We start from the raw sequence: 25465 nt of genomic DNA on the forward strand, positions 1-25465 counted from the left end.
GTTTGGTTGTTGTGCTGCACTGTTTGAAGAATTGATTTGCAGTGCCATCTTTTACCTGACAAGGAGAATAGTGTGAACTCATGGCATCAACTAGTGCTGTTGTACAACACTGTGAGGAGACTTGTGTAGGGAGGCATTAAACTAAAACCACTTGTGTCAGCAAACACAGTGGCCAGCATGGGCATTGTGTTTCTGGACATTGACGCTTAGTGAGATTTGACTGAGTATACATAAAAAATGGAAATATTTTTAGAGTAGAGATGAATGACAATTTAAACTTTTTTTTTCCTTTTTTTCCTTTTTATTCTCAAAAGGCAACACGGGCAGTGGAACAAAAAGAGGGAATATTTTCTATTGTGAATGAAGCTTGATGTGTGAGCTTGATGTGTAAGTGTTTGAATGACCTATTTATAATTCTTATAACTTTTTTTATAGCACATAAACTGCTTTGTATGTGTCCCTATACTGCTAAACGTACACAATGTATGGAATTAATAGGGAACAACAAAGTATACATAATAATTTTGATTTACTCCTCTACACAATCACAACTAATATTCACACAAGCCACTAACATCCAATTTCCCAGATATAAATATCCCATGATGTCACTGGCATTGATCCAAGTCCAAGACTGAGTTATTTTACCATCAATACTTTGGCTTCCACAGGGGTTCCATTTATTTGTATCATCGCTTTAACAATTTATTTTCCATGATCAGTGTATCTTATTTTGTTTCATTAAGTTTGTCTCCCAATAGCAGTGTTTTTCTTTTTTTGAGATGTTCATCCCGCTCAGGTTCTTCACTTGTCTTAGTAGGACAGTCTTGTGCTATTAACAACCCTAACAGGAACTGTCTTGGTGTCTATTCAGGGTGGGGTGTGTTGGCTACGACAGTGATACATTTAATTGCAATTTTCTTGCTTTAAACGGACTTAATAAGTTGCCATTTCTTTTTTTTTTCCAGCTCTTGCGTCATGACACTCTCAGCTCTACTTCTAGCCATTTCATCTGCATAAGTTCGGTGTGTAGATTAAACATTGTTTATTGTTCCAGGTCATTGAGCTTTCCTTCCTTTAAGTAGTTATCTTGCCTTTCTCTTTAACGATATTTTTTTGTTGCAAGATGGGAATCAAAACCATGATTCTCCTTCATGCTCCTCTTTCTCAGAATGTTAGCTTTCTACTGTGTCTCTTCCTATATAACACCATACAGTCCAACAAAAACAATTGCCCACCTAAATCAGCATTTCCCTCTCATTTTGTCAATATTGTGTCAATATTGAAATTACAACACTGATTTTAAAAAAACCTTTGTATAAAGAATATCTTACACAATTTTATAGTGTTTTATATCACATTTAGATAATGCATACTGTAAATGATGTCAGTTTACCTGTAAATTTACATGTAAATATAAACAGACTCAGGGCCTATAGCTTGACTTTATTTGGAGCACAAACACGATGGTAACCAAATTGTCCAGTCAGTGATTATAATAGCTGCAAAAAAATCTCAGCAGGCTTGCTTGTAGTCTTTCCTTGATAAGCATGGGTTTCTATTCAGAGTGCATATTTATTTCTACCATTTTGTGCCTGCATATGCCCCAAATTTGCAAAAACAACTAATCAATCCTAATTTAATGCATAAATGCATTTTAAAATTGATTTTTTCGTCGCCACCAAATTCAACAAAGATCAAGCCCAGGCACAAACTGTGTCAAACAGACAAATATCTCATTATAAATAATGGGGACAAAACAGGCTGCAACAAACAATGATGAATGAAAAGGAAGGAACTGAGAGGCAGCATCCTTATCTTGTCTTAGTAATAATTCCATAATTCCAGTGCACTTCCATTAGCGAGAGTTTGGGGACACTGAATGATTGTTGTAATTAATGAGAGATGGAGAGACCTGTGGCGAAGACAGAGAGACTAACAATATGTGTGTGAAGAGGCAAAATGGGAAAGGAAGCAAAAAGGGAAAGGGACTGCAGAAAGCCCTTGGCCCCCTGCCTGCAATCTGCAATCTGCTGATGGCGAAGCTCGTGACGAGGAGGTGCACAGCGTCCATTTTTAGCGATGAGGTCATCTTTAATTAACAAAACAAAGAGAGTCAGCTGTGTCACTCCAATCTGTTATCTGCAACCATGCTCAAGGACACCCTTTATCTCCATATAATTCAATCTCTTTGAACGAGGGCTTATCGACGCATTGGGGTGCATTCTTGGTCTCAACCAATGATGGAGCTGTCACATAAACAGGGGAGGGGGATACCACTAGCTCTGATCGCATAAAAAAGGGCGACATGAGGAAAGAGGATAGGTATGTAGAAGTACGAGACATGTGATAATAGATGTAAGCAAAGCCGTGGAGCATCCCTGTGTTATTTATCCCAATAAGCTGGCTGGTTAAGCTAGAAGGAGGAAACTGGAACTAAAATAAGGGCAAAGATCAAATGGCTAATCCATTTCTGAGTCCAACAGTGCCAGCGTGAGGTGACATCATTGCTGTGTAACCCTTAGTCCTGCTGCTGTCTGGTTTCTCTCTCCTCCAGCTTGTGTCTTATTCTTTCCTCGTTGTCTTCTCTTTTTTTGTATCTGCGTCTCTCAGAGAGACTTTCCACATTTTCAGACAATCTCTTCTGTTTTTGTCAGTCCTGTAATTGTTCCAGTCTGCCATGCCCTCTGAGATTTTTTTTTTCATGCCACAAAATCAGGTGTCACACAGCAGTGACGCAACACACAGACTCACAGGTTTTTAATTAGCACCAAGTGTGTGTGCATTTGTGCGAGGGTTGCGGGAAGCACAGTGCTACGCTTATGAACGCGCTCACAAAAAAAGTGTCACATCAGCACAACTGTGATTTAAGGACAAGCGACTGAAATTAGCAGCTGAGAAGATAATGCAGGAATGGTACAAATGTGATGATGGAAACCAAACTGTCTGTGTTTAGCCAAAAAAAGAGGCACTAGTAAGATTTTTCTTTTCCCTTCTTTGTTTGTGCTTCACTTTTTTTTAAAGAACTCCCAGGGAGATCGACAAGAAACATAGCTGAGAAACAAGAACATCATATTGCAAATATGTCACTATTTATTCCCACCCTTTCAAAACACTGTCTTGCATCATTTTGCAAAAAAAAAAAAAAAAAGTTTAGCAGGCTGAGTTTCGGGCTTTGGTGCCACATAGCTTAAATGAAACCAGGTCAGTTCCTTACCATCCTTATCCTTCTTAACAAATATCATAAAAGTATCACCTTAATTACTTTACCATTACTTCAGGCACAAGTTAAAATGGATGTGCCTTCAGTATAGAGTATACAGTATACTAATTCTCTGTCACTCTATCACTGTGTCAACGTTTGGTTGTATTAAAACTAGACTTTCTAGTGTTTTAATAGTTTATGCAAAATCTCTTACGATCTGTGATTATCTTATTTTTCACATCTGGTTTGACCCATTAGTGCTGTGCTGACGTCTTTGTGAACACTGCCTCTGCATTGGTGTGCCATCTAGAGGCTTGAGCCTGAGTCTGAAGTCAATGATTTAAACACATCCATTCCTGATCGGGAGAGTAAATAATATTTAGAGGGAGGAGGGCTATTCCCTATATTAGTTTACCCTTAGCCATATTATACTGACGGATTTTAATGGCGCTATCACCCCATATTCAGATGGAAGATTAAAACAGAAATAGTGTTTTAACCAAAACAAAAAGTGCCACTAATGTTCAGGGATTTCCTCAAATTTGATTCTGTTTCTAACAGATAATATGAGTAGTTAATTGCTTTCTGTGGCGGTCACCAGAGGTCACAGAGATATCCATTTTAATTTGACTGCCCATCAGGATCATTTTTCATGTTTAGAGGTTGCCCATTAAAACCTTTTTATCTTTGTAACAGATGTTGTGTAGAATTCCCTGTTCCAGTCGTTATTAACTCCTCGCTTCACTTGCCTACATGCTATATTTTACAATAAGATAGACATTTTCTAACATAAGTTGCGTATCTGTAAGTTGTGACACAATTCTTTGGAAGCCCCTGAAGGAAAACATGGCTCACCGGTTGAGAGTTGACTTTACAAAGATGCTTTAACTGTTTCCTTGAAATATAAATAACTGATAATTCAAAGGCACTCTTTCCACCATCTTGGCTTGTACCCCAGTCTGGCAGGGTGAAAGCGCGCTGCTGTAAAGACAAACGCTGGGCCAGATTTATAACACAAGACAAATCAAGAGCATCACTGCAAAATGAAGCGCTGCACTGTCATTTCTTTTATCTTGTATGTTTTATTTTCATACTCATCAGAAGTGAAAATAATAACTGGAAAATTGTATTAACTGCAGAGCCCTATACTCCACAACAGTATTTTTTGATTCTGATTGGTGCATCACTGTGGATGCATTTTGCATGGCAGCGTCTCTGTCAACACACTGCAGATACACATTCTGGGGACGGGATTCCCCAGTAATCGCTCAGAACTATAAGAATTCTCTTTTGCATGCCAGTATAGTCTGACTGGAATAGGTAGTTGGAGCAAAAACAAGACAATATTTCAAATTACTTCTACAGCAATGTGTCACCTCTCAAGTTATTTAAACCACACGTTTCCCAACTTCTACTGTAGCAATATAAACTCTGGGTTCCAGCAATAGTGAAGTTCAAGCTTAAAAGGAACCTTTTTACTAACATTTCCCGTTTTACTATGTGCAAACTGGAGGCTTTTGAGAATAGCACAGAGGTATCTACTATGGACGTGATTGTATTTAAGCCCTTAGGGTTGCTAGTACAGCGTTGTCCACATAAACAACAAGATAAATGCACTAAGGGCTCATCTGCTATCCTTACTACTCATGATTTGTGAGGGACCAGGGTGAAGCCTTAAAAAAAAGTGACAAGTTTTCAAAAAGTACTGATAAGTAGGATAAGCTAAGAAAATTGGTTCCTAATGGCTTGTACAGATGTGGTTAGAATGGCTAACGTTATAAAATAAATGCTTCTTGGAGGAAAAGGAGTGAACGGAGACAAATGGCAACAAATGATATATATAAAAAGTGCAAATAAACTCAGTTGTGGGCTGTTTCTCGGGCACGGATGAAAGTTTTAAGGTTGCAGGAAGACATGCTATTGACAGACTTCATACATCGCATTGTATTTTGTTACCTGCTTTTATTTTTAAGGCCTTTTTTGTTTATAACAGTTAGTACAACAGCCCTACCATATGTAAAAATAATATTGTCTTTTCCTGGATTCACGGCCAAATACAGTGCAAGTAGAGCAGGCTAAGAAAAAGAAATTAGGGAGAGGCATAGAAGTGGCATAAGAAACGAGAAGTCAGGGAGCTAACGTGGCTGGTTCTTACGCCACCGACCGTACTGATGGAGGGTTTATAACTGAATAAGGCACTTCCAAAGAACACACTCAAACTTTGACATGAAATTTCCAGTAAACACAGATCCCCTTTACCAATTATGAGGTAACTGAGGTGTAGAATCAATACGCATCACCAGGCAAGACGGAGTCACATCAGAAACATTTATGAATATTAGCTTGGAGGAAGAGAGCTTTCACTGTAAAGATTTTCAAGGACTTTATGATTGCATCTATTCATGCAGGAAGTTGTTAAGGATGAAAAACCTAAGCCAAAAGGGTGGCACATTACGTCATTCAAATCAGCTTATTTAACCCCAGCTTGTGGAAAAAAGCATTTGAAAAATAAAAGCGAGTCTTCCTCTTTAGCGATGACTGGAGCGATGACTGAATTTACTTTTTTCTTCTTCTTTTTTCCCCCCCAAGTGTTATCCCCACACATTTCAGCTGAGGTGTGTGACTTACTCTGCTGATGTCTAACGGATAAATATGTGAGTGCAGCTTTAATTTGTATCATAAATCATGTAAAAGCAGGTTGCACATGCCGGTTTCCAGTGGATAACATCGGCCCTCTCACAATCAGAGAAGCCAAATCTGTGGACTTATTTATGTCCTGTGACTGACCTGAACAATAGAGGGACACGGTCTTTTCTCCTGTCCTCATCTAGACAGCAATAACATAGAAACATGGCTTTGTGAATCCAATAAAGACTGTATCCAAGTGTCTGCATCTTCACACTCTTTCTGTCTGCCATCTGTATGAGTGTGCATATGGCTGTGTGTGCTCTGGATGTGTGACTCATACTCAGCATGGCTGAGTGTCTGTTTGAAGCCGTCTATATTTCTTTTATGTCAGACGCCAGCCTGTAGCAGTGTTTCAGCTTTGAATGGATGCAGATGCATCCTCAAGTTCCATTAACCCTCTCAAGACAGGCGTTGCAGATTTGCAACAGTTAAAAGCTAACAACCTGATTACCCCACATACATATTTTATGAGTTTGTTTTACTCAGAAGTACCACTGCAGGTATTCTTTTGTGCATTAGCAAGAAAAATTTAATTTGAGCCTGAGAGGGTTAATGCTGGCTTCGGCTATACCCCGTCTCCTGGATGAAGGTACTGCTATTACTACTGATTAAGTAGGATGCGGTCATGCTCATCCCTCTCTACCATACATTGTTATTAGTGTTTTATCTAGCTTTTTGTTTCCAGTAATACTGAGAAACAACTGTTATTTGTATGTTTTATGTTTACATTTCTGAACACCATAGGTGTCCTGTAATTTATCATGGAAGAGCCAAATGCTTCAAAGAGCACTTTTATAATAAACTAGTCCCTTATTCAACATTCAAATATAAAAATACAAAAAGTCACATCTTCCATAATATTCCCTCTTTAACACATGAAAAGTGAATATCACCTCACACTGCTTTATAGTGCCAACTGTCATCCCTGACTTAAGCTTTGGATCAGGATTTTTCCCTAGAATGGTCAAACATGGTTTTACTGTAATTCAGCCGAATAATCCTAGAGTGTACCCACCCTAAGATGTTGGAGAAGCTTGACTACGAGCTCAGTGGTTCATATCGTCACACAGTCTCGGAAAATGTGAACGGGGAAAATGAAGGAGAAACACTTGTATCCAAAAAACCACCAAGATGCCCTCAAGCAAAAGGTTTATCCCCCAAACTGCTGCTTGGCCAACGAAAGCTGGCCTTAGTGGCAGCTGCCATAAGGAAATCTGTCAATGTGCATTTGTCTGTGAAAGGCAGGAGGAGCTGAGAAAAAAATATAGCACTGAGGAATGGCTCGGCTTTAAAACATATTGCACTTTTTATACACAAGGTGAGTATTGTATAGTGCTCAGCTGGACGTTTTTTTAATTTCAGCTTTTGGTTTCACAATTTGTTTCCCAGTAAATGCTTCTGAAATTCTTCTTAAATAAATAAAGTCCAATAACTTCAAAATACATAAGTGTGAGAAAACGGCAGTTCTTGAAAAACATGCTCCTTTATTTGTTGAGCTCAGAGAACTGGATCTCTTGATTTTAAGAGGCAGCCTTTACAGTTAGGTCCATAACTATTTGCACAATGAAACCAATTTTGTAATTTTGCCTCTGTACACCATCACAGTGGGTTTTAAATCAAGGTGTGATTGAAGTGCTGGATTTTAGCTTTAATTTAAGGGAATTGACAAATGTATTGCTTTAACTGTTTAGGAAGTTCAGCTATACAGTCCGTCAAATTTAGAGGCTCCACGTGTAATTGGCCTAACATCATTTTAAATAAATCATTTTCAGTCAGTAACAGCAGGCAGTCTTGAACCCCTGGAAATCATCAAACGCTGCATCTCCTGTTTTGAGAAGATTCTAGAGATTTTCCACTGCAAAACTTGCTCTATTGGGTTGAGATCAGTTGACTGACTTAAGCAATGAAGAATATCACCAAACTTTGCATGGAGAAACTCTTGGCCTGCTTTAGCAGTACGCTTTGGGACACTATCCATTTGCGCCATCTGATCAGTTTTGCAGAACGGGGCTGAATCTGAGCAGAGATTATTTCTCTCTACACTTCGCAATTCATCCTGCTACTTCTATCAGCAATCACGTCATTATTAAAAACCAGTGGCTTGGTTCCACCGTCTGCTATATATGCCCATGCCATAACAGCGCCTGCATCATGTTTGACAGATAATGTGATATGCTTCAGCTAATGAGCTGTTTCTATTTATTCTCCATACTTTTCTTTCCCGTCATTTTGTAACAAGTTAATCTTGATTTCATGTGTCCAAAGATTGTTTTAACATTTTTTAAATATATACTTTTTTCCTCCCTGAACTTGGCAGGCTCAGTTAGAAAAGTCAAATCTGGTCTTTCTGCTTTTGAGTATAATCTGTGAATTGTACATTGTCGTAAACCCTCTGTATTTATTTCATTTCTCGATTGCAGACTTTGACATTGATGTCTTCTTGAGGGTTTTCTTGACTTTGCTAAAGTTGTGAAGATGTTTTTCTTAACCAAGGAAAGAATTATGCAATGATCCAATAGCTGTCTGCTGTGGTGATGCTGCAGAGCCAGCCAGCACATTGGATGTACTAGGCTGTTGATTTGGCCACTCCTAAAGTTCTCTGACAGGTTTTTTTCAGCCTAATGATGGTCTCCTTCACTTGGATTGACACGTCTTTATTAAGAGTTGTAGTGAAAAGCTACCAAATGCAAACTGAATGCTTGGAAATGACTCCATATCATTCATTTGCTTTTTTATGTAATAAAAAGAGAATGAGTCTCATTTGGCTGCTTTTTAATCATTTTCCAATAGTACATTCAATGTAAGTCCTAAAAAGTTGATGGGATACTTTTGTTAAACCCTGATCACACCACTGATTTATTTTAAATCCACTGTTTTGGTATACAAAGGCAAAAGTGGGTCATTAGAAGTGTCATATATATTAAGTAAACATATGGAGCATGTAAGTGCACTGCTTGTCACCAAACTCCTATTTTAACCCTTTAAGACATACCATAGAACCGAGCCATTTTTTGGAGCATTTCAAGTTGCTATACATAAATACAACCATTATAGCCCAAATTTTAATAATATGTCTGCATTAAGTGCATAGTAATTACATAAATTGCAAAAAAGTGCAATAAACTACAAAAAAATTGAAAATCGTTTTTGTTTTTTTAACATATATTTCTAGTTAGAGAAATTTAAGAGGCTCATCCCTCAAAACTGTAAATACAAAAAAGTTGCACAAACTAGTTTCCCACCACGGGAAATTTATTTTGAGTGTCTTCATAGTTTTATTTTTGAGATACACCAATTTTCATATACTGCAGGAAAAACGAAAAAAATATATTACAGTGCAAATTTGCAAAATATCAGCATATGCATCAAAATAAACTATTTCCAGCAGTGCAATATGAGTCCTCAGCATCCCAGAAACGACACAGAAAGTCATAAAGTCAAAAATAACTTTTAAAAATACAAGTATAGGCTCATAAGGCCACGATGGTAAAAAAGACTACATTTCCGCAAAATGACGTCACTTCCGGTTTCGGGCAGGTCATGCAGGACATGCGATAGTTCACGCTGATGGACGTAGGAAGTGTTACAAACAGCTGATCGGATCGGTAAAGCGTGTTTCTGGAATATTATGTTTTTGTTGCTGCAAGCGCTTTTTATGCAGTTTTTGCAAAGCTATATGTGGAAGGAAACTGTGACCGAGGACAAGCTGATGGCATAAGATGTAAGTACAACTCCTCCGGTTTCATATGCAAAAAAAATTATTGCGCTAGCTTACGTGGTTGCAGAGCTACCGGGATTTAAAAATAGTTACGCAAAATGGAGCGTGTCCGCTCTGACCGGCTTTAAAGGGTTAAAGAAAGTTCAGAAAGAAAAAAACACAGAATAAAGTTAAAAAGACAAAAGATGAAGACAATGATTTCAATCTGCATTGTTCTCTGTTATAACATGAATTAGAGTGGTGACTGGCACATAGCAAAGTGAGTCACCCACACCATCTGCCCCTCCGTACCTCACCTCTGCCAGCATGGCTCTGTCTAGCTATCTGTGCCCTCTCTTTCTCTGGTGCCCACGCTTCATTAGCTCCTCCCCTGGATGATGGATGGCCTGTCCGTGCATCCCAGTGTCTAAAGCCAGACCATCTCATTTCTCCAATATTATTAAATCTTGCCCTTTTCCCTGACTCACCCCACCTCCCGTCACTACCATGACCATTCCCCTATCCCCACAGTGCAGCGGTCAGTACCATTTACGTCCCTGATAAATTGTCCTACGTCATCTTCTCCCATCCTCAGTCTGAACTCCCACGCCTGTTCTGTATCCAGACAAAAGCTTTAAACTCATTCACTGCAAATGTAAGTTTAATTCTTCTTATTTGAGTCTTCTAATCAACTCATTAAACATCTTTATTCTTGTATCTGTCAGTGAAATCTCTCATCTTCCTTTCCGACATCGCTTCATCACCAATCTGAAAAAAAGGAGTCTCTCACTCCAGCTTGACCTAAAGCTCATCAGTGTTCCAGCAGTACATCACCTGATGTGGGTAATTGCTTTTCCTGCAAGCCCAATCCCATCTCAGATCTCCTAACATAAAGGTTAGGCTTCTAACTCAATGCATAACAGACTTTATTTATTATAGAATCAATAGTATAAACATTTCTTATTCTCAGCTTTTGTGTTTGTGAATGTAACTATTTGTACTTTTATATGTTGCTATGAATATATGTGGAACAAAGACCAACAATAAGAAAGCTTAATTAAAAAGATGCTTTTAGCCAATTTAAGCTCCTCTACCTGTGTAGATCTCTGCCTCTGAGGGATCCTCCACTCGTTTGTGCTGGATGATGTAGTCAGAAACTTTGCAGCCAATCAGAGGCTCCACATCCATCCACTCCAGGGCGACCATTGTGCTTGAGGGCTCCAGGTAAGGGGATAGGCGCAAACTAAACAATACAGAGAATACAAGATAAGATAAAAAAAAACACACAAAAAAAACCAGACATATATGAACAATGAGATAAAATGCTTCCACAACTATTTGGCATCCTCATCTGGAGTTTCACATAAGATTGTATCAGCGTATGCTTTATGCTGAAAGCATGGTCATAAATCTCAAATGGATAAGTGGGAATCCCACGTGTTGTTGTTATTGTGTTGGACTAGAGAGTGCACCACCTCCAGCTATATGTCATCTGACAACAGAATAGCAAACAGAGACTTGGAACAAAACAGCATTCCAAAGCCACATGTGCTCCAGCAGCTTTCCATGTGTAGTTTTCCCCCTTTAATCCCTCAAAAGAGATAAAAGAACAACATTTCAATTTTTGTCTGCTCTCCAGCTGTGTCTGTGACAATGCCATGAAAGAGGTTAGCTGTTTTGATGCTCAGTTTTATCCTCACACACAATAATAATATTTATTTCAGGTTCTTAATGTGTCTACCACTAACCAGAGTTGGAGATTTTGGCAGCTGCAGTGACTCTTGGGCTTTTTTTTTTGTCAGGTCGTAGAGTTACAGAAACCAAAACTCTGTTTGTGGCATCAAGTAAGTCAACAACCACAATTCATAAACAAAATACTAAGAAAACAGTCAAAAGGTTTATGCATTTCAGAGTACTTCTATAACATCTGTGCAAAATAAACTAGAGTCTGATTTCAATATCACTTCCTATCTATTTTGCTTCTTGGCTTAAAAGTCAAGGGTCAGCATATATTATAACATTTGGGCCCACAGGAATGGTACTGAACTGCCAAAACTCACAGAGTTTTCTCTGCACAATCATTACAAAAGAAACAGCTGTTAATAAAGGATGGAACTGATTATTTTGCTATTTAAATGGTCCAGTAAAACTTTAAAAAGTCACAAAGAGAAGGACCAGTCAGTTACCTCCATACCATTTATACACGTAAGCTAGAAACCCTCAATGAATGTATAAACTGGCTTAGCCAGTCAAGAGGCATATGCATGCAGCATATGGCCCTAAAAACATGGAAGAAAAACTTTAAAATAAGGCAAACTGTCAGCAATTCATTCAAGCTAAAACTCTGAAAAATGTATTTAGAAAAACTTCTAATTTAGGGAAAACTACTTTCGGTGCTTTAGGATACTTACAATTGTGCAAGTGCAAGCTGCTTTGCAACCTCCCCCCACCCCCAGGGCCTCTTTTCATTCTGTGTTTTTCTTGTATCCATACACCCATTTTCTTAAACACTTATCAAGTTCAGGGATGCAGAAGGGTTGGAACCTATGCTAGCTCTTATAGGCGACGAACACATTGTATAGGTAGATGGTTTATTGGGGGCCTATACTTGGCTTAATGATTGCAATATCTGTTATCACTTGCACCTATTCTGTTTTTCCTCCTGCTGCTGCTCTTCCAGCCTTTGGGTATCCATGCATTGGGAGGGTAGGGAAATATGATCTTATGTTGTCAGTTTCTTGGACTTGGACTTTATAATCCGCTGTGTCAACCAAACTATAATAGGGATAATTCTTTTGAATGCATTAATGATGTGTGCCATAATACAATTTACTGCTTTAATTATGCAAATCAAAAATAAAATGAATCCAGTTTGTTCATTTTTTTAGTTATGATTTTTTTATGACTTTAGATAATTTATCATCAAAGTCTTGCCCTTTCAATTTCCTGTTTCTTTTTAAAGATTTTTTAAGGCAACAATCGCTTGGGCGGATGACTCACAAAAGGCTCAGGGGTATTATTAGGACACCCTGAATGAGAGCATGTTCTTGTCAGGGAAGTGTAAGGGCCGACTGACAGTTATTAGAACTTCAGGGACTGTGCTTATGTCTACAGCTTTCTCAAGTGCCCCTGGAGTCGAGAGAGACAGGTAAGTGTGTATGTGTGCGCATATCCATGTGCGTATAAGTGTCCCTGCAGTGCACTGGTGCATGCATCCATAAAACCTCTCTTGTGTATGTGCATGGATTCCAAAGTGTCATAGTGTCACCTCACACTTACATCGGCTGCCTGAGGGGACTGCAGTTAGGCAGGCCATCTTTGCTGAAGGCACTCAGGTCACAGCGACACCAGTTATCGATGACATCGCCCTTTCCAGCACACCAGTATGAGCTCATTGTGGCACTCTTTAAGGCCTGTAAAGGGTAACAGGTGAGAGAAATGTAATTATCTTTTGAAACAAGGGCTTACTGTCCAGCTATGCTTATCCCATTCCCCCCTCCTCACCTCCCACCCAGCCCACCCCCTCAACCAGTTTCCTCCACTGGTTTCCTCCACATAACAGCACACACAGACATTCATCTTATGTCAGTCAATTTTTCATTTACCTTTGACAGTTCCCTGAAATGAACTCCAGGAGACAGCCAGTAAAAATATAGTCTTACATTTGACGGAGTAAGGACTGGTCAAAATGCCCTCAAAATTGTTCAGAACTCAATGTAAGTCTCATAAAGATGTAACAGCAGAGAGGCGCACACACACACACACACACACACACACACACACACACACACACACACACACACACACACACACACAGTCAAAAAGAGAGTGACCTTTTCATACCCACCGTTCCCAATTACCAGAAGGCAGGAACATCACACTAGCATTAACACTGTGACACTATCACTGTGCTTACACTGTGATATCATAGATGCACTGTGACTTCTATGATAGATGAGTGAGAGCTGTGACACTAGCCACCTCCCATTCCAGGGTAGCGGGTAGTGAGATATTAATAGATGAGATCAACTTCTGGCATCTCCTTGTGCTACTTCATTTACAGGTGGATGAAAAAAGTTTTTAAAAAAAAAGGTCGTAGCTCAGCCATCTTCTAAAAGGCAGCAAAATGCCAATATAACCATCAAAGCAATAAAATATAATGTCAGGGCTTTCGTTAAAGCTGCAGGCTCTCTTGAGGGTGAGTTCAAGAGAGTTCACCATCACTACGACTCCCCGTCACACTACAGATCAATGAGCACTCAGTAATTTATGTGCTCTAACTGGTTGATAGTGTGTATAGGAATTTCTTTTACTTATGTATTAATCACATTATGTTATTGTATAATGCCTTGGTGCCACTGGATTTTAACATGTCTCACACTCATACAGTAAGACAGATGGTGGGGGTCTAGTAAGGAAGTTGGGGGAAGCAGACAACTCCACAGGAAGAGTCTTTTGTCTCTTCGAGGACTCTGGGAGGTAGCAAGGGAGTGTGAACCTTAAGGTGTGAAACAGCTGTGTACTGCCTTTTGTTCCTGGAAAAGGTATTTAACTGAGAGCCATGCTAGGCTCAGAGAGACTCCGTGTCTCCGTCTGCCCCGCGATCATGCAGGCTCTCCACCAAGCTTGGTTTTTCTGTTCTTTTGTGTTTTGATTAAAGAATGTTAGCTACCGCTCACCGCTCGTCTGCAGGCTTTATTTAAATGGAAAACTTCCACAACAAGTGTTACCTCATGCAGGCTACTTTGGAGACGTGCTTGATCGTGATCTCAAAAAAAGGGCACTGAAGCCGTGCAGAAACAGTAGCATTGTGTACCAGGTATCCAACAAAAAGGAGGAAGGAGGCCCCTTATTGTTCGAACGCATGGCATATGACGCTGATTCAAAAGCAGAGCAACTGATGATACTACGCACACATCTCTAAGACGACTGAGTACATGCTGCACACAAACAAAGTGAAAAACAAACATGATCATGATTAATTTCAACAGCTCACTGTTTCGTTTCATTTGAGAAACGCCAACAAAGATTTTCTGCAGTGTGTTGATTAGTAGAAGTGACATTCGAGCTGACTTTGGTCATAGGCCTGACCAGAGAGGCAAACAGCTTGGCCAAAATTGAGTCAGGGTATGCACTCAGAAGCTGATGTTAGCATTTCCATAACATTGCATTGTGAGCCTCAAAGAAGGCTCAACAGACTTTCATGGGAACTGACTTCTTCCACTCGAGGCAAAGTACCTTGAGAGCACAAATGACCTAAATGAGCAGCAGAGGAAAGAGTGAGGAAAATAAAGAGGGTGAGGCTGAAGAAAGAAAGAAAGGAAGAAAGAGAGAAATAAAATAGGACAGTGAAAAAAATCTACAAACAAAGGTGTGAAAATGGGGACTTCCGACACTGAAACACATTCCCTGACTTTACTAGGGAATGGATCCTTTTGCAGCGCACACTTCATCATTACATCCTCCAGTACAGTACCAGGGCTCTAAATTAGGTATTATAGGGGGCAGGCAAGCACTATAATCCAGAGCCATATTATAATCCATTGGAAAACCGAAAAGGTTATTATGCCACCCCCCCCCCCCCCCCCCCACCCCCACCGGATGAACCCATGTGGTAAACTGCTGCCAGAAAACAACAACAGCAGTAGTCTTGCCACCTCAAATCAATGGGAAGCAGGCCACAGTGAAATGCAACACACACAAATAACACGGGCTCAAGGTCTATGCACGCACACAGTCTAGGCAAATATGAGAAACGATCTCCAATACCAGGGGCAAAAGAGAGAAAGACCACAGGACCGCAGTGCCTGTACCACCATCAGATTCCTAGAAGGAAAAAAAAAACCCATATGGGTTTCTGCGCTTGATTGCATGGCTGCACATGTGAAAAACAGACAAAGCGATTACCACTGTGTTTATGTTTGAAGAGTAATGCAAGCCATTCTCCTTTGGGTAAACAGGGAATCTAATTTTGGTTTAGGGAACGAGGTGGGAGTTGGGTGGGGATGCAGGAGGTAAAATAAAGACGAGGATTTAAAGTTCAGCAGGGAACAAAAGCATTTAATTACGATAGAATGCGTGCGGTGGCTCGTGGTGACGAAGACAGCAACGTATGCGGCAGGTGAGAGTGAAAAGAAATAAATAGGCAGGAAAAAAATCCAGTGATGAAATAAACAAACACAATGAAAATCCCGGGTCAGAGTGTATGTGTGTTCAGTGCTGTTGCTACATAAGTCACAGTTGGCAAGAGGAGGCTACTCTACACTTTATCAATTAACTGCGTATTCTGCATTTCCCAGAACTCCACAGATCCATACACATTCTGTAAGAACCAAACATTATCCATTAAGCTTCATATTAGAAAAGGTGGTGTTTCCGTAAAGAAGGCTCTCTCTGAGGACAGAGTCTTTGTGCACCTCAAACACATTCACTTTTAGGAACCTGCTAGTGCCTCTAACACGCCGTTTTACCGGTTCGCAAACACGGCACAACTTTGTCTCTGCTAACCTTATCAACACTGAACGAATCAAGTTGAAATGCAATCACTCCCCACGTCAAATGTAAGACAAGAGCAGTGAACATTGAGGGCAAGTGAGCATCAGCAAAAACTCAAGCCACAAATTCTGAGCTTTGACGTCATTTAAACCCTGCAGACTCGTTGGCACCAAAACACAATTTAGACCTTTCACTTTTCTAGATGCCTGTCGTGACTTACAAGTAAGCAAGCAACGCCATAGTGACGTCTTTAATGTATTAATCTGTTTGTCTAGTCTATGCTGACCATATTACTGTCTGTATCCAGAGGCTAATACACAAAAACACTGGCCAGCTGGCCCAGAGTATTGATTTATAAAATAATCACCAGTGGTGGTAAAGAGTGTAAGACACGGCACACACACACACACACACACACAGCCCACCATAATGATGTTCTTTCTGTGCGTGTGCGTGCATGCACACATGCATTTATCTGGCCCTTTCCATCATTCAAGGCTAATGGTGTTAACAAGGGAACCAATGGGCTGCTTCTAGGAACCTTCCAGGAAATGGGACAGTGGGGGCAGCTCAAAGGTTGGTTCAAACAGAGGTTGATAGTGTGTTTGAAAACTCTCAAATATTAGGAAGGTTTGGGTTTTTTGGTGTCCCAGTTCTGCCTGAAGATGTTCTGAGCCGATCTGACCTTTCCAGCAAAGTAAAGTGATGGTTAGTGTGTTATTGTATTTTCTGTTACAAGATAGCATTAGGCAATTAAAAACAGCTAAGAAACAATTATAACAATAATAACGATAAAACAAACCATATCCTTTACTGAGGTAATTATTAGGGGTGCAACGATATTCGTATCGATATTGAACCGTTCGATACAGTGCTTTCGGTTCGGTACGCATATGTATCGAACAATACAACATTTGTAATTTATTTTATCAATTTTCCTTCTGACGATGCTGTCTGTGTGGAGCGCTCAGTGAATCTGTGTTCGACTACTCCGCCTAGGCTGCACTGTCGAGCGCAGATCCACTGAGCGCTCCACACAGACAGCATAGTCAGAAGGAAGAGCACAGGGCAAGCTAGCGAGACAGAAGTTAAGCTCTCCTTGCAACAGGCAAATTGACCCTCATTCAGATCTGGTGTTTGGAATTATTTTGGTTTTCATGTGACGTATGACCCTGAAGGTAAGCGAGTCATGGACTAAAGTAAAACAGTATGTTGGATGTGCCATGCAATGCTCAATTACATTGGTGTGAACTAGTGTGTTAGCGCAGTTAGCTCGTTAACGTGTTGGCCGTCTAGCCCCATGCACGGAGCGATCGGCGGTAGCTCGTTAACGGAGATTTGCCGTGTTGTGGCGTTAAGGTCATTTCAACGAGATTAACCTGAAAGCACTAGTGGGAACACAACGAATATGACTGCACATTTACACCGACATCATCCTAGTGCAAAGACAAAAACAACAAGCATGCTACTAACTTTAGCCGAGTCATTTAGACAGCTGTTAGCACATGATTCTCCTTATGCTGCTGAGAATATAGCCCAGAAGAAGCGGATAGTATAGCTTTTATTTTGGAAAGAGACATTTCTCTGTAATAAACTCTCTTTTCCAAAGATGAGTGATTCCTCAATCAGATACAGGGCTCGCAATATCGCTAGCCCGACGTCCCGGAGCTAGCGATTTTTTCAGTCGGGCTACCAAAATCTATCTCTTCCCTGCCCGTCGGGCTATTGTAGGAAAAATATATGTCAATGCTTTTGCATTCTTTCAGAAATGTAGCTGGGTAATTATGTCATTGGCATCGGTGAGCCACTGTCAATATGTGACATATTGAAGTCGCGTTTGAATTTGCGCTTGTTTTTTTGCTTTCACTTTGCAATCGTGCGAACTGTGTATAGAGAGCGACAGCACTGATCTGTGAGTGATGATAATTTGTGCACCAATTCCTCTGACATCGTCTTATTAATCGTTAGCTTACTATGCAAACATGACAAGTGAAATCTCCCGCAGCAAGCTTAAACATGTGAGAGGTTGATCGCGCAGAGAATCGCTGAGCTTATGTGAGTGCGCGTGTAAAAGCATTTCAGTTCTGCTGAGCCAAATAAGACAGGTCAGGGTGAAGAAGTGACAGCCAAAGAAAAGCTTACCACAAAACGGAGAAGTTATGACAAATCAGACTATAAGGCAAAAAGAAAGTGCAGCTTTATGGTTTCATGGACAAAATAATTTCTGTGGCTGCAATATGACGAGCTATATAACCAGGGCTGCACATAAGTGGTCCGCAGGTGCGCATTCGCTGTCAAAATAAAAAACACGCACAAGGGTTAGGGTTAGGGTTAAATTTAAAAACTGTACTTTTGAGTTAAAATATATATTTATAATTTTAATAAATGACAAATTAAAAATGCATGAACATTTTTTTTGTATCGAAAAAATATCGAACCGTGACACCAAAGTATCGAACCGAACCGTGAATTTTGTGTATCGTTGCACCCCTAGTAATTATCTATGCTACTTTTAAGCATTCATTCTGTAAGTTGTATGAACACTAATACACTTTTTGGGGCTTTGTTATTGGAAAGAAAGGTTTGTGTCTGTGAGGTCAAACTGTTTTGGCTGAAGCATAAAGAACAAGTCTGTACTGCTGCTGATGTAATTAATGGATGTTTGTGGATGAGGATGTAAATAGTATGCACTGACCATGCAGGTTTTATAGAAAATTGTTTAATTATCTACCCTACAGGAGCGTTCGCCTTCCTTCTTTGTTATTGTTGCTTTAGTCTTTGCCTTTTTTCATCTCTCTCTGTTTTCCTCCCTCTCTTTGCTTTTTTCCCCCCGTAAATTGAATTGAATCGAATTAAACTAAATTAAATTTTAATTAGATTTATGATTCTGGAATCTAGAAAGTTAGTTTATAACATAAATTTGCAGCAGTATTCAAGAAGTGTTGTTGTTCTACAAACCAAATAAACTCTGTGACCTGAAGGGGGAGGAAAAAAGAACTTTATGGCTGCTCTGCAAAGCCAGTTAATAATGTCCTCCAGGAAGTAGGTGCACATGTTTCTTTGCCAAAGATGAAAAGAGAAGACTTCATGAACATACCTTCTGAGGATTCAGGGTGACAGAAACCCCACAATGGCATTAGTGCACTTAATAAAAGCATAAAAAAAGGAAACGTGTGCAGATCTGGGATAAATTTCTATTGAGTGATGAAACCACACACACAAACATAAAAATCCTTTACTGACCACCACCTCATCTGTCAAACACAGTGGTTCTGTTATGTGTTGGGCATGCGTGGCTGCGCATGGAACTGGCACACTGCTGTTTACTGATTATTTCCCCGCTTTTAGGCGCGACGGCGTGAGCACTGTATGAGTTTCAGCCAAATTCATCAAAACACACCACATCATATTTCATAATTCAACAGGTCAGTGAATTAAAAACACTATCTTTAGCCAAGTCAGGCATTTTATCAGTTGAACTAAATTCCACTTGCTAAAGGTGACAGTAAAGGTTCATTAGAGTCCACAACAACTGTCCTAAAGGTGAACTTGAGAAGCATTTGACATGATACTCCATTAAATATTTATTGTAACAGTTTTGTTTGACATGATGTGATCTGTCCAGTTACTTCTAATTGTATAATTGAACTTTGCGCTATGTGTTACAAGGTATTGTATGTTACTTGCTCCCTATGCAGTGCCTACTATACTCTCTTGGTTAATGGTGTTGCCGTTTTCATTTTAAACCTGTAGTCTCTCATCTACTCTTCGGAAATATTGGAGACACACCCCTGCGAGGGGCTGCAGTACTGGATAATGGTCAGAGCATGACAGCAACAATTCTCCAAGATATAGAGCATTCTGACCCATTAGACTCACAACCAATTTGTTCAAAAGGTTTGCCGTAATTCAGTCATAGCAACACAGAACTACTGGCAAGCAATAAGCTTATTATATTTTATTTTTTTTACCTTGGTTTTTTCTTCTGTGGGACTAAAAAAGTCTGTGGTAATCTGCATATGCATGTATTTATTTTCATACATGCATCTGCCCAGTAAGCAAGACCACCAGTGCAATTCCAAGACTGGTTCCAGTTGAATTCAAGTCAAGACTCGATCTAAAAGACGCCCTGCCAGAGAACAGAGCAACATGAGAGGCATTTAGGACCAAACCAAAAAGACGGAGGAAACCTCAAGTCTACACTTCCAAAAATAATCATTATCATCTATAAATCCATCTAAAAGTGCAAATGAAGAATGAATAAGCAATCAAAAAACCCACAAGCTCTGGGACTGAAATCTTGTTCGGACTCAAATGACATGGATACACAGAATTACATCTTTGTGTTATTCAGTATTTGAAAGGATCACTTTTTAAAAAGGTAAATTGCAACTATTGAAGATGTTGCAATAAACTTTAATTGAGTACCAAAAGAAAAAAAACAAAAAACCCATACTGTGGACTAAAAAGACTAAAAATAAAGACATTTCTTGTACATTGTTACTTTATTTTGAGGTTTTATAACCATCCAGTATCAGTTCACTTAGCTTTTATCGGTTTCAAAAGCCTATTTTCAATTTTCACTTTAGGTTTCTTTTTTGTTTAGTTTCAGTTGACTGTAAAAAAAAAAGTTCTGTTATAGTCTTTACAGGGAAAGGCTGATTTCACATTGTGACCAAATCCCCTTCTGGCGTCACGTGAGTCAGTAGTGAAATGGACGTGATGCGTCCTGTCAAACAATCAGGCAGCTGGGGGGGGGGGGGGGGGGGGGAGGTTACTGACAGATGCCAGGACCTCGGAAAGGAGGGACAAAAGGAGGCAAAAAAAGAGTAAGTGGTCGACACATATAGATATGATCTCGGTCCACCTAATCATAAACTAGATAACAAAGCTTCTATTTTGATTGCTTCCATGGGCTAAAGGGGGAAAAAAAGTACTTCATCTCTGAGAAAGCTTTTGCCACATGGCAGCTGTCTTTCCTGATAGACTCAGCCAAGTAGAAAGACAGTCTCAAGCAAAATTGCGCATGTGAGACGGAAACACATAAAGGAAGAGAGTGACAGAGCGAGAGGGTGGTTGCGTGTGTAGCGAGGCAGGTCGTCGCTTGTCTCTAATGCAATGTAGGTATGTGCCATTCTGACTAGAAGCAGCTGTGGCCGAGAGAAGAAGAGAAAGCGAAGAAAAGAGGAGCAAGAGGTCGATGACATCAATAAGAAGCTAATAATCCTGCCTCAAGCTACCTCAGAAGGGCTGAGCGATCCACTGCAGTCTAGCCCTTCTCCTCCTCTTCCTCCTCCTCCTTCTCATACATCTCACTCTCTAAACCCCCAGAAGACCACTAGTGGGTAGGGGAAGAGAAAAGGATGGATGGATAGCAAGGTGTTTGGAAGAGAGGCATTTTACTCTTCCTCACGTTTATGTATTGATGAAGCCCACTATGGGCCGTCTACTATTGATTGTGCCTTCTTTTCTTTGGGGCTGTGGTACTTGTTATGGGAGGCACGTACAGGAAGCTATATCGTGTATGTGCGATCATAGGTTCACATATATATACACACACACACACACACACACACACACACACACACACACACACACAAATACATTTGATTGCTGAATGATTGATAAGGGTAAAGCTAAACTAAGCTAAACTCCTCCGTATATATGCATGCACATGTCTTAGGTGGACGTTACCTGAAATCTTGTTTACTCACACTGAGAAGACAAAGTTATCAAAACTTAGGTATCAAAAATAAAAAAGTGCTGAATGAACAAACAAAGAAAATATGGTCTAATATTTAGCCAGACCCCATTAGTAAATTTGCTTATGGAAAGGAAATGTGATATGATTAACTTTCTCTGCAAAAAGATCCAAAGACATCTGAAATGGGATGAATCATAGTGCAGCACGTGGCAATTAAGCTGATATTACATTCAGCTGTATATACTTGTTTAGACACGGGCGCGCATATCTCACACATATACACATCGACTTCCCCACAAGAGAAAACCATGATGTCATCCTTTTTAGTCCCTCTGTATTACAGTATTCGTTTCCAGCGGTCAAAGTCAACCAACCAATGCCACCTAGAGTTGAATTCTTATAACTGCATCAGTTAAACGCTTCAGACAACAACAAATATGTACAGTTAGAAAGTTTGATTACATCACCATTAACTGAATGCCCAGTGGTGCAGTATTTAGCTGCCAGCTTGTCAGCACAAACCACCAGCAGTGTAAAGATGTGAAGACAGATTTGCATATCTGTCTGTCTGTCTGTCTGTCTGTCTGTCTGTCTATCTATCTATCTATATATATATGGGATAATCATATTCATATTTAAACGATATGTATAAATGTTAGCAGATTAAATCTTGCAAACTTGGGAAAATAGAAGGAATTGCGGTATTAATGATAAAATTAGGCATTTCATTAAAAAAAACAAAAAAAAAAAGGATTTTTAAATAAAGTGGTGAAAGTTTATTCCTGTATGCGGATTGCTTTTGCTTTGAGTAGCATCACACCTCTTAATTAGGTTGACAGTTCACATTCTCATCTGTCCCTTTTCCCTTTGCACACATGCATGTGCATGTAAGCTGGCACACAGACACAGAGCTTCCTATACTCCCACGCTGCTTTCTCACCTCTTTGGTGACGTTGTCTTGGACCAAGCTGTAAAGGGGCACGACGCGACTGACTTCCAGCAGAACAGGGATGGGGGAAGGCTGTTCACCAGTCCTGCTGTTACCAGTGCGGCCTCTTCCCGATACTCCGCCCATCATGGCCTGGTGATGGCATAGGTGGCAGCCAGCTGGACAGCTGCCCTTTTCTTCACAGCGGATCTCCACACCATTCACCATGTCATCAGATAAAAGCTGGCTCTTCTGCAGCGCCGACAGGTAGCTGATGAAGGGAAGTGACTTCAGCTCACGACGCCCGCCTCCACCAATACCCTGCTCCGTTGCCTCTGGAGGGGTTTTTGGGGAGAAAGGGGTGTTATATGGGGCATTAGTCAAAGGAAGGAGATAAACAATTAAATGCAATATTGATTTACTTTAAATGATTGATGCCACAGTGTCAGATTCTTTCTTTTTTTATATGTACGCTTTCATAATTATAAAGACAATCCCCCTTTTCTTAACTCTGTAAAAATAATTTAACCTTGCTTGGAAAAAAAGAAGATTAGTTGCATAGAATATCACCATCTGGATTTACTTGAAAGAAAAAAAACAAAAAACCTAATCCCTTATGACCATCAGCTGTCATAGACAAAAGAGGAATGGCTAGGGGATAAAAGAAGGAGGGAGGGGATGTGCCTGGTTTCTTCTCATAAGTGTCAATTACCACTTTTTGATGTCCTCACTGGAGTTTGGGGAGATTCTTTTTCATCATTTCCTCCTTAAGCAGGAAAATAACACACCACATGGAAAGAAGAGGAAGTGAAAGAAACAGGGGAGGAGAGAGATTGCTAATCGGGTGTTGAGTGATTGATTTGGAGGACACAGCAAGCCACATGTTTCAGTGGAGCACATCTGCCATCTGCGCTGATGTGGCAGATATGCTTTTGTTTCCGTTTACTTTCCAAAGAAATGCAAGTTTTCCAACTAAGCGATAATGTATTTTTTCTAAAACAATAAATAAGAGTGCACCAAAGCTTCTTTCACGATATAACAATTACATATAATGCACTGTCTCGCTGTGTAACAAACTGCGGAGAAAACACAATGAGAAATATGCAAAATGAGACGCATAATACTGAAAACAAATCTGTTTTTATCAGTGTAAATTACAACATCAGCCTCTACACATGTACAAAAACAGCAGTGTGCAAAATCCTACTCTATAGTCACGCTTACTGAAAGTGTAGACAGTTTAAGTTTGCTCTTCCTCTTCATTGCATGTTCAGTTGGGCCAATTAGAGATGCTCTTTTAAAAGGCCTATTAAGAATTAGCTTTGCAGAAATGAAAACTGCAAGCATCAAATAACACATTTACAGCATGCAACGCATAAAAGAAAATAGCAGGCATCTTATAAAAAATGTGAAATATTTATCTGCAAATACAAAAGAAACATTTTCGAACTATTCTAATTTACATTACATTTATGTGGCATTTCCATGATCGTTTCAATTAAAAATCGAGGTAAGTAAGTAAAAATTTGACAACAAAGTCGTTGCAACAATTAAGTATCATATCCAAAAAGAATACTGGGTTTAGACAAATATACCAGAGTGGATTCTTCCAGGATAATATTAAAAAGTGGCTCTGAAATAACCATCTGTGCTCAAAGTTTAGTTATTAAATCTAAGCTGTATTTCATGTCAGGTAGCTAAGACTTGTTCCGTAAGTCTGTGTGTCAAAGAAAATTTTGTGTGTCTTTGTTAGTTATTCCCTGTGTCCAGCTAGATGACACTTTAAAGGTGGGTGGTAACTTCATTTGAAACACAATGCAAACAGGCTCAATGGGAGGCCCATGAGCCCAATTACACCCACTTCACAAGGAAGCACAGACAATGAAAAGCGATGTTGTCAACCAGCTCCCACAATAAATCCCATATCACCTAAGCATTGTGCACCTGTGTCTGTGAGCCTGCTTATTTGTGGTGTATAAAGTACACTCCACACACATTTAGAGAAATTTCCCCAAATTCGCAGTTTAAGGAGTGACCCAGCTTGTTGCCTCTTTAGCTGTGACAGCTCTTTACTGTGTGGAATAGATGTGATGCTTGTGCAAGACTTGCCTGTCACCAAAACACTGTAAAGAGATAAGTGTGGTGAGGTTACTTGCTATTAATCTTGATCTTTCTTTGTTAATTAAAATCTCTTTGTAGACTGGTTGCATCATAATTAAGTCAACAGGGACCCATCCCCTTTGGCCAGAGTGATGTTGCCCACGCAACAACAGCAACAGAGTCAGGTATCTTTCTAAGGCAATTAGATACAGATACACTCACTATGGGCGGATGATGTTATTGCTTTAGTAAGACAACTATAACAGGTCCATACTAACTAGTGATTTTAACAGGTCCTTGCTTTAAGTATAGATATTGTAAATTATATACATTTCTTTTAACTAATATAGAGAAAAAAGGGCAGCACAACAATTACGGCTCTGATGATAGTAGGCTAAAAGAAATATTAAATATCTTAGGATATATCTTGAAGTGGGCCATTTTTAGATAGTCCTGTTAAAGTAAATCATCAGCTCCAACATTAAAGCCACGAGCTCAGTGTTGCAACTCTGCAGCTGACACAACAGCTCTCACCCACTGGGGACATGGGAGTTTTCAGCAGTGTGGTGTGATGTCTAGCACCAGACACTGCCAGCTAATCTGATGGGTCCTATGGGTTGTGGGGTGGGGCCTCCTCCAGGCTTGTTC

At 39.8% G+C, this 25465-nt stretch overlaps 1 protein-coding gene across 1 annotated transcript in view; it reads right to left on the reverse strand.

Moving 5' to 3' along the window:
• Positions 1-25465, reverse strand: part of astn2 (astrotactin 2) — a 295633-nt gene that overhangs the window by 39115 nt on the left and 231053 nt on the right. Inside the window, exons 17-19 of the mRNA XM_085463840.1 lie at positions 22730-23052; positions 12870-13003; positions 10685-10833 (exon numbers count right to left, since the gene is read on the reverse strand). Of these exons, the coding sequence (XP_085319966.1) occupies positions 10685-10833; positions 12870-13003; positions 22730-23052 (606 nt within the window). The remainder of the gene's footprint in view (positions 1-10684; positions 10834-12869; positions 13004-22729; positions 23053-25465) is intronic.

The sequence above is a fragment of the Copadichromis virginalis genome, linkage group LG7, assembly GCF_057382275.1.
Source record: "Copadichromis virginalis isolate Kocher_CV1m ecotype Utaka linkage group LG7, C_Virginalis_male_GT1.1, whole genome shotgun sequence".
NCBI lineage: Eukaryota > Metazoa > Chordata > Actinopteri > Cichliformes > Cichlidae > Copadichromis > Copadichromis virginalis.